A 10038-nucleotide genomic window follows, 5' to 3' on the forward strand; every position below is an offset into this window, starting at 1 on the left:
AATTGACTACAAAAATGCACTTTGGGTCAAAATTTAGTCAAAAAAATAAATAAAAAAAGGAACGCTTCCGGGTAGTATCGAACTCAGTCGCTCTAGAATAGAAGCCGGCGACGTATCGCACGCGCCACGTAACGAGTTGAATAAAATAGTCGAATTTAGAACTTATATACGCGCTTCTCGTCTTTTGCTTTGAAAGAGAAAAAGAAAAAAAGCGACTGTATAATGACGTAATGACGGTCAAATAGTCTTTCAGATTCAAAGACCGGCGCCGGTCAAATAGCCACTGCCTATTCCACGCCTTTGATCGGGATTCTATGGCAACGGTCGTGTGTGCACCATACAGTTTGTGCGAGTCCGTTGTTGTGTTGATTATGCCGCGTGTGCGCAATGCGGTTTGTACCAACCCTTGTTACGTTGGTTAGCGGTTACCTCGGGCCGAGACTTCAAGTTCATCTTCACAGCAATCGATTCACTGCCGCGACAATTCTCTGCAGAGGTTTCGACTTTCGAAAGCGACATCGAGTCTGTTTGCAAGTGCATTAAGCTTAACGCACGCTGCGTCAACGTAGCAAATTATGTTGTTTTTGGGTGCATTCAACATCTGATGACATTGAATCGACGCAAAACATTGGTAGATTTTTGCTATGTCTCAGGCAGCAAAATCAGTCATTTTTACATTGATTCAACGTCTGCAGACGTTAAATCAAGGAAGTGGCTATTTTTCCACAATCAGGTGTTGCCAGAGTTAGAATTAAAGTTAGGCAGGGTTAAGATAAGGGTTAGAGTTAGGAATAAGATTAGGGTTTTGATCTTCCCAGGACTAAAAAAAATTTCAAAAATACAAGTTTTTGTTTTCAACAGATTTAAACTTTTCTCAAGATAGGGCAGAATTCCTTATCTGGCAACACTATTCAAGCTATTATTACACTATATAGTGTAAATATAGCCACAGCCTTAAATCAATGTAAAAATGACAGATTTGTTTTGTCTGGGATTGTAGCATCGCTACTTGTTCTAGTTATTATTTATCGCGAAGCTGTTGCGGTTTGCATTTAAAAATGTTTTCCTGCTGCAGATCGCTAGTTCATCTATTGTTTCATGTATCAATGCAGCATAAAAAGTTGCTCACACGCAGAAATATGCACGGGGGCCTGGCCCCCACGGCTTAGGCGCCTATGGTTGACAGTATATATTTTGTTCAGACAAGATCATACAATAACGACTGCCAAGAGCGAGAAAGTATAAGTGTCAAAACAAACCGTTATATATGGTGGAAAGATTTAATAGTTATCTACTCATTAGCATTCCAATAGTAACAATTTGTTGATGTCTAAACGCTAGTACGGTACACCAGCAGCAATAAATATGGCAGGTATATTTTTGTTATCAATTTGGTGTTGGTACAAACCAATAAACTCAAATTATGCAACAAGAGTTTGATTTAGACAAATACCGGTACCTAATGAATTTTGATTGTATAGAACTATTGAAAAGTAATTGCTATTCATACATGAAGGTAAGTTATTGCTTCTCTACGGCTTTTTAAGTGATAACAACAACTTGAAAACAATACCTCAAATTAAGGTGCGATATAGTTGCAGTTACGTGCAGCAATTTCAGTTGCACTCACCCCCATTGGACATAATTTGTCTTGGCATCTTTAGGCCATGAAAAATCTCCAAAAATAATGTGGCCATCATGTTCTACTATTGCCTTCTTTCCAGTATTATACTCCCGTAGTATGCTCAAAGCATCTGCCATTCCAAACTTTCCAACAAAACTACTGTATGTACAATTACAGGTACCTTCTGCCTCAAAAAACAGCCAGAACAAAAAATCAAACGTTTACAACACTTCTGCCCAATCAGTGTTACAAAATGTTATTAATCTTCTATTGATGCTAGAATTGTATGATCAAACTATTGTGAAATAAACCAAAACGAAAGTAAACTAAACAATCTATTTGCCTCAGTTTGAGTCGAGGTTGTGACAAATTGGTGGCAGGTGCCACTGCCGCGGCACCTGCCACTGTTTTTGTGGCAGGTGCCACCGATTTTAGTGGCAGGTGCCACCGATTTTGGTGGCAGGTGCCACGGTTTTTGTGGCAGGTGCCACCGATTTTGTGGCAGGTGCCACTGCTTTTGTGGCAGGTGCCACCGATTTTGGTGGCAGGTGCCACGGTTTTTGTGGCAGGTGCCACCGATTTTGTGGCAGGTGCCACCGATTTTGATGGCAGGTGCCACTGCTTTTGTGGCAGGTGCCACCGATTTTGGTGGCAGGTGCCACTGTTTTTGTGGCAGGTGCCACCGATTTTGGTGGCAGGTGTCCTTGATTTTGTGGCAGATGTCACCGATTTTGGTGGCAGGTGTCACCGATTTTGTTACAGGTGTCACCCAAATTCGTGACATGTGTCGCCCAAGTTTATGTTTGTTGAATATTATTCTAGTCATAATAATGCAGCGATAGATTTCACGCTACAGTGGTCACAATAGTTAGCCTCACACTGCTGTAGTAAGGTTCTGCCGATGTTCTACCACCCAAAATCTCACGCAAAATATAGCATTTCATTTGATAAAAATGAATTTATGTAAAATCAAGTTATTTTTGCCAATTTTTAAATTTCGCAGTAACCCTCCAGTTGTCCATATTGCAAGAAAAACTAGTAAAGCAAGTCGTCCCGATCTTCCACTGTCCCTATCTTATGTAAAGGCATCGGCCTATTTGAAACAAAGTTTAACCTAGATCGAGTTAACGCAGCTATAGTATAGGCCTACTAGCTTACTGCGAACTTCAAACACGTTTAATCCCTTTCATCATAGCCGTAGAATTAGGCTAAACATAGAAGAATAAAACAATTTATCATAGAAGAATATTTATTTCATTTATTATTTATTTGCGTCAGACAAAGCTGTGTCCATATCCAAAACAAAACAACGAAATAATACACAAACTGCAAATGCACAAAGGTCACAGAGAGCCACTTTGGATGCCGCCGGTTTAAAAGCTCACTAAATAGGCAGTGTGTTCACATATCTACTGTTATAATTTACTGTTTACATATTTACATATCTATTACATATCTATTTAATTTACATATCTACTGTTATAATTTACATACAATGAGCGTTGGAAGAATTGAAAGTATTCAGAACGATAAAACAATCAGATGACATCATGTCTGATATAAAGCGATTCGAGGAGTGTATGCAACGGTTAATAAACGAAAACATGTTTTTCCTCAATGAAAGCATCAAACGTTGCTACATTATTCATTACTTTAATGTTCACGGGCACTGACATAACGAGGCAAATTGTGCAATATTCTGAAAGAGTCATTGTAAGCAACAAGCAATCGTTTCATACTTATTATAGAAGAATATAGAATATATTATATTATAGAAGATCTAAACTTGTTCCACAACTGGGATGAGTAAAACGACATACAATAAGATCTAAATAAGTTACAATGTTTTTTACAGCGGGTGAGCATTTAGAAAAATGAGATTTTGCATTATTTGCAGCACAGTACTGAGAGCGTACTTGCCTTGAAATATCATTTTCATCTGAAAGAGAACTCTCAATAAATACACCGAGGTATTTTACAGAGTCTGTGAACACAATTTCAGATTTACCTAGATGTAGCAAATAAGCACGTGAAAGATAAAATTTTTGGGGAGAATAACATACCAAATTACTTTTTAGAATTGAAAGTAATTTCATGTTCAACAGCATACTTGTGGCAAACATCTAACAAATTTTGTAAGCCACACAAACTAGGCGAGATGCAGCAAATGTCATCAGCAAACATAACAGGCTATGATCTAGACAAGAGTTGCCAACATAGCAACCAACTTTTGTTTTATTGAGCTCATAAGAAAGCTAATCAATATATACGGCAAAAAGATAGGGGCTTAACACCCCACCTTGTCTGACTCCGTTGGACACAGTAAATGATTGGGACAAGTGACCTCCCCACATCACTTGCATGGTTTGTTTACTAGCCTAAAGTTTACTAACAGTATTCCCATTAGCGAACAAAATACATAGGCACGTTACGTGTGATAAGCGTTTCAAACAATAAATGATGATTGACTTTGTCGAAGGCTTTTGAAGCATCCAAAAAGACAGAATATACAGGAGTGTCATGACTGATATAAGAGGACACTGCTTGTTTTAATAAGAAAACACTCATGTCAGTACTATGACCAGACTTAAACCCAAATTGATTATCACTGGTATTCAAGAAAGGCAATAGATGATTCAAAATAAAACGTTCAAACAGTTTTGCATTAACCATTTTGGTGGTGCAAACAAAATTTTGTCAATACAAATATATTTATGAAAACGTAGTAGGCCTAATTTACAATTTGACTAAATAACTGGACAACTATCCTCTCAACGGCCCTACATACATCAGACTGTTATGCCCTTAAAAAATTTTGTTAGCCTTCACCTTCAGGCTTAGCTCATGATGTACTGGATTGAAAATCATATTGCTAATTATAAATTTCGTCACTACCAAGATAATGTGTTAGTCCGAAAATAAATACTTAACTTCTTTAGCCTATGTAGTACCGTATGTAGGCTGTTGGTTTATTTGTATTTTATTTCATGTTAAGCCAGAAGGTTCACATCAGGCTACCACGGTACGCTAAAAGAAATACAATATCTTATTAAACACGACATCGACTCCAAAATTATAAAGCAGCGGTTCCCAACCTTTTCACACCGGGGACCTGTAAAAATTACATAAAAATTGGGGACCTTCATCAAACGATCGTAGGGAATAGAATAATCCTATTTGCAATCTTTTGAGGACCAAAGTTGTCTTTGCATACCGTAATGCAAGATTTCCGCATAGACCATGAATTTAAGAAAAAAATTAAAACAAAACGTTAAATCAAAACATTTCAAACAAAAATGTCAATCCATGAAAACACACACAAAATCAATATATTCGGCTACTAGGAAATTTATTGCCGTTTCGCTGTTGCCGTTATCTGAGGAAATAAGGAATTAGAAATAATTGCCTCTACCCAGGGATCAATTTCGAGTAATGGGTAGTACCAAATTTAAGTCATAAGTAAAGTAGACAACCGGAAACAGACATTGTCGTCGGCTGCAGCGTGGGTCAGGTGTACGTCCGCGTCGGAAGGCGTACACCGATGCATAGCGCTCAAGTCCGCTTTCCCGCAATGCAGGATAAAGATAACAAACAAACAAAGGAAGATTATTTCGAACGCCTAGAACCGTTGGACGTGGAGTGAACAACAATTCAGTCTTTGACTCCATGTTTGATGAATTTCACTTTGATAGTCCATTAGGCTTCAACACATCAACAATGATGAGGGCACTAAAGTTTTGAAAAGAACCGGATTTGCAGAAAATCTGTAGAAGTTGCTTCATCTTCGCCATGGGTCTGTTTGGGTGTTGGTTAATCTGTGATGGGCAATAAAAATCGATGAAAATGAAGGCTGCATGCCAGGGCTGAGGCGCGTTGTGATATAAAGCGCGCCTCTTTCCAGAACTAACTGTTCTAATGTAGGGTAGTAGGCCTATTTTCACTGCAAGTCTGCAATGAAAGTTAGGCAATCTGTAGTGCAAAACAATATCAAGCACAATACCATCTGGATGGAATGGGCTACATTTAACCAATAGGTTTATATACTACAGTAATGTAGGCTACAGTAAAGACTACGTATGTGATAAACACGCGAAATAGTTGCCAATAGTGTACCATCGTCAGTCGCCACGGATGTTTCCTAGACTATAACAAACCAATTACTCTTGCATCTCAAAAGAAAATGTTGTTTCAAGAAATGAATTTTTGACATATTTTTGTTTTGTAGCATCACCTTATGGGCTGTCGAACATATAAGAATTTAGAAGTATGATTGTGTTGTTTAAGCAAGCTGGATTCTTACCTTGATCACAAAAATGCCACAATTGTTGGCGTCGTATTGTTTCAGATGAAACAATTCCCCTGGTACCCAGCACACCTCTCTCAACGCCATGTCCGTTTTGCTCACTCGTGTGGTACAGAATATTCTAAAGCAAACACTGTGTAGCCTAAAACACAGAAATGGCAACCAGGCTTTGCTTAAACATGTACCATAATCCGCAAAAACATTACACATGAACATATACACATTGCAATGCAAAACAATGTGAGTTATGCGAAACTAAACTTTTTTTAAATCATAGCCTACTCTCACTTTAAACTGTCACATGCTTTAGAACTTCCTTCTTTTGTCGTCCCATATGGTTCAACCAGATAAACCGTGGAAGAAGGTATGTGAACATACTGCGAACAAAATTAGTTGCATTGGACAGTGGACACACACGATGAAGTGAGAGGAACAGCCTTTTTAGGCCTACAAGTTAAGTTTACCTGGTCAAGTTGCAATCTGCAAATGTGATGATAACATAGCGAAGTTTTTCTATTGCAGTACAAAATAACATATATAGGCTATCTGAAACATTGGGTATGCGCATGGGCAAAGTTACATTATACCACCGCAAAGCAAAGTCATACGGTAAGAACCGGAATGGCCCGTTTCGGTGAGTCCGATTCGGTTAGTCCGATTCGGTGAGTCCGATCCCTTAACGGGGGATTTTTTCATTTTTTTTTTTAAATTATCGGGTACCGTAGCCTAATTATCATTGCCGTTTTAGGGTTAAGGTTTAGGGCTTAAGGTTAGGGCAGGGGTTCTTAACCGGGGGTAAATTTACCCCCAGGGGGTAAATTTCACCTACCGAGGGGGTAAATTTACTGAATCATAAATTAAAGCAAACTTCATTTTTTCAGTTATTAAAAAACTGATAGTGTTGCACTCGATTTCAATTCAAATTTATGCTTAATGTAAGTTTTCTTATTTTTCTTTTATCTCCATGCAAGTAGACTACCGGTAGGCCTACCAGTTTCATTTCAGCAGCGTATGTGTGCTACATTTTTGGAAAAAATGGATACTGGAAAAATTGGATAAGTACTTTCAACAAAATAATATATCCTGGAATCATGTGGGTTTACTTTGCATAGAAGGTGCCCCTTCTATGCTCGGTGCTAAGTCTGGTTTTACAACTCTGGTGAAAAAACGCGCACCGAACATCATTTCTACTCACTGTGCCTTCATCGACATGCACTGGCAAGTAAAACCCTTCTAGAATATTTGAAAGCAGTATTGAAACATGTGGTTGAATGTGTGAATTTTATCAGGGCACGTGCTCTTAATCATCGTCTTTTCAAAGTGGTTTGCAATCAGATGAGATCAGAACACTCTGTTCTCCTTTATCACACCAAAGTTCGGTGGCTCTCTATAGGGGTCTTGTTTTGTCTCGAGTTTTCAAACTACATGGTGAAATCGAGATGTTTCTTAGAGAACGCAAATCCCCATTGAGTAAGCACTTTAGCGACAACAAACTTATTGGTGCATTGGCTTACTTGACAGACACTTTTTTAAGTTTGAACTAGCTCATTATGCAAATGCAAGGAAAAAGTGTTACCATTATAGATGTAGGCTAGGCTACATGATAAACTTCAGGGCTTCCAGACAAAATTAGATCTGTGGAGTAGAAGAGTTCAAAAAGGAGTTTACGCAAATTTTCCAACATTTGATGATTGGAATGTCAGTAGAAGTCGTAACGAGATTTCTGATCTCGAAGTCGAAATATGCCAGCACCTTGCCGCCTTGAAAAAAAAAACTTTGACGGTTACTTCGAAGGTGAAAGTTTTAACAATACTGCTCTTTGGATAACTCATCCCTTCGAAGCCAAGTTAGAAAGTATTGCTGGCGATGATCTTTGCAAAGATGAATTGATTGATCTTCAATGTTCAACAACGCTTTGTTCCAAATTCTTATTGTGCAATGGTGACTTTTCCAAGTTTTGGTATGGATTAGTCGAAGAGTTTCCTACGCTGACTAAGCGTGCATTTGAAGTTATTATACCTTTTCCAACTACTTATCTGTGTGAAGCAGGGTTCTCTACATGGTTGACTATTAAAACAAAACATCGATCTCGCTTAGTTCCCAAAGACGACATGCGAGTAGATCTTTCAACGACTGTTCCAAGAATCTCCAAAATTGTTCGTGGAAAGCAAGCACAAAAGTCATTTGAGTAGACATTATTTTTCACAGGAACCCATCAAGAACAATCGTGTCTTCGGCAAATAAACAGCTTGTTTTTGATTATTGCCAAGGTAAATCCAGACAAAAAAGGATGTCTTGAATTTCTTCCCTTGGTTGACTGGACACGATGACATCACAAGAGGCCACCAAAACGGTGGGGGTAAATTTTACTTTTTTCATTTGGCCAGGGGTAAACGAGACAAAAAAGGTTAAGAACCCCTGGGTTAGGGGTTAGAAGTTAGGAACTCACCGAATAGTAGCAGACCCGTAAGAACAGAGTAGCCTACACAAGTATACATACCAGTAGATTCCAATGGGTTCCACTTTTGTTGTAAGCTCCCATGAATACTTCTATCCTGCTAAAATTTACCTGAAACAAAGTGAATGCATCAGACAGGCTAATCTACTTCAAACTTAAAAACATGAAATGAACATGAATTGACATAGAAAAGAACGTAGGAGCTTCCAGAAAAAACCTGATTCCTTGGAAAGTTTATTTATAAAACAACAGTCTACAAATGAAATTATCAGACGAAAGTTTACGCCTAACCATTTACAGTAAAATACAATATTTTGAAATGCCACAAAGCTTTCTGAGTTGTGCTGTCGTCCGCTATGTTGAGCATTTCAAGCAGCCCATTCGCTTTTCCATCACTAAATGTAATTAGAGCAATCCATTCAGAATTGCGAACTTCGTGCTTATGTTATTTAATTATATATATAGCTTGAATAAGTGATCATTTGAAATAATCCTAATTTAAATAATTGTAATTTTTAGTGTACCTAGACCTAATTGCCATTTCAATTAATGGTAATTGCGGTTTGCGAAATGAGATGAGATGGGAACTCAGGTCTCAGGTTATTACCAATCAATACTTTTGGACCATCGATGTTTCTGATAGTGATATATGGCTAAATTATAGTCTGAAGCCAATCGTTACAACAAGCATGGTCGAACCAACCTGACTTTGATCTGTTATATCGTGCATGCGTTGGGCCTCCTTCCATCCATGTATCCCAAAGGTGCTCTGCTTTGTACACAGTGTACATTGGCAACATTTTTCCCGATGCAGTGCCAGCAAACATAACAGATGTTGATCCTTTTGAATGATTCATAATTCTTTCAGGGTATTTGATTCCACATTTGAATATGCATCGCTTCTTGCCTGGGACGTCTGATGAGTTTGTTTCGTCATAGTTTATTATTGCCTGTGGTTCCACATCCACATTCAGAAGACTTTCTTCTAGATTGTTAAAGTACACACTCACAGTTTCAGCACTTACTTCTGCTTGACCACGCTTTATATTTTGGCAGTGGCGTTGGGTAATTTCAGCTTCACTTCGTTTTAGGAAGGAGTAACCCCAGTCAGAACCTGGAATATTGTTACGAAAGGCAGCAACAGTCTTTTCTTGTTGTGTTAGTATTCTGTGACCAATCATTCTGACGTCCAATATATCAAGGGGCTGGCCCCAATAACCACATGTTTGAATGATGTGGACTAAGGCATGCTCTTCGAGTCTTCAGCATCTGAAAATGCTGTTGGTCTTCCAACATCTGTGAATGACATTTATCACGCTTGTCGCTTATGTTTGATAGGTTGCATTGGGATTCCACACTCCTCTGCAGCTTTTCTTAGAGACAGACCAGAGTCTACTGCCTTCTGTAAGTTCTCTTCATCATAGTCCTTGTAGCTCCTTGAACCAAGTGATCTTCTATGCTTTCTAGGCATTGTCAGTCTAAGATAAATAATATTTTTGTTAGTAACTGTGTAATAAAATATATATACTGTGCAAAGTAACCCCATAAACATTTAATTATGACTTATGAATGTAAAACAGATATTTTTGCCAGAAATATATTACCAGCCTACTCCAAAAGCTATATTTATGCTAACAATAGGGTAAACTAACA

The 10038-nt window shown here is 38.2% G+C and overlaps 2 protein-coding genes across 3 annotated transcripts in view; both read right to left on the reverse strand.

The window, feature by feature from the left end:
• The window catches only part of LOC145768192 (parafibromin-like), a 40084-nt gene extending 38210 nt beyond the window's left edge, over positions 1 to 1874 (reverse strand). For both annotated transcript variants that reach the window (XM_082579671.1, XM_082579670.1), the window contains exon 1: positions 1631 to 1874. In XM_082579671.1, the coding sequence (XP_082435797.1) occupies positions 1631 to 1761 (131 nt within the window). In that variant the 5' untranslated portion in view covers positions 1762 to 1874. The remainder of the gene's footprint in view (positions 1 to 1630) is intronic.
• A 1003-nt stretch (positions 1875 to 2877) lies between these two features.
• Positions 2878 to 9713, reverse strand: LOC145769525 (uncharacterized). The gene is made up of 5 exons (XM_082581175.1): positions 9089 to 9713; positions 8428 to 8496; positions 6216 to 6304; positions 5925 to 6048; positions 2878 to 5439 (listed from the first exon to the last, which is right to left on the reverse strand). The coding sequence occupies exons 1-5, from the start codon at positions 9113 to 9115 to the stop codon at positions 5305 to 5307; spliced, it is 444 nt and encodes a 147-aa protein (XP_082437301.1). The 5' UTR covers positions 9116 to 9713; the 3' UTR covers positions 2878 to 5304.
• Positions 9714 to 10038: the final 325 nt, after the last annotated feature.

This window comes from Aplidium turbinatum, chromosome 4, assembly GCF_918807975.1.
Source record: "Aplidium turbinatum chromosome 4, kaAplTurb1.1, whole genome shotgun sequence".
Lineage (NCBI taxonomy): Eukaryota > Metazoa > Chordata > Ascidiacea > Aplousobranchia > Polyclinidae > Aplidium > Aplidium turbinatum.

Excerpts from the sequence above, each read along its gene's own strand:
- LOC145769525 (XM_082581175.1), bottom strand. The coding sequence starts at position 9,115 with ATGCACGATATAACAGATCAAAGTCAG. Across the intron at positions 8,497-9,088 it reads ATATAACAGATCAAAGTCAG|GTAAATTTTAGCAGGATAGA; the intron begins GTTGGTTCGACC and ends ACTTTGTTTCAG. Across the intron at positions 6,049-6,215 it reads AAAGCATGTGACAGTTTAAA|AATATTCTGTACCACACGAG; the intron begins GTGAGAGTAGGC and ends TGTTTGCTTTAG.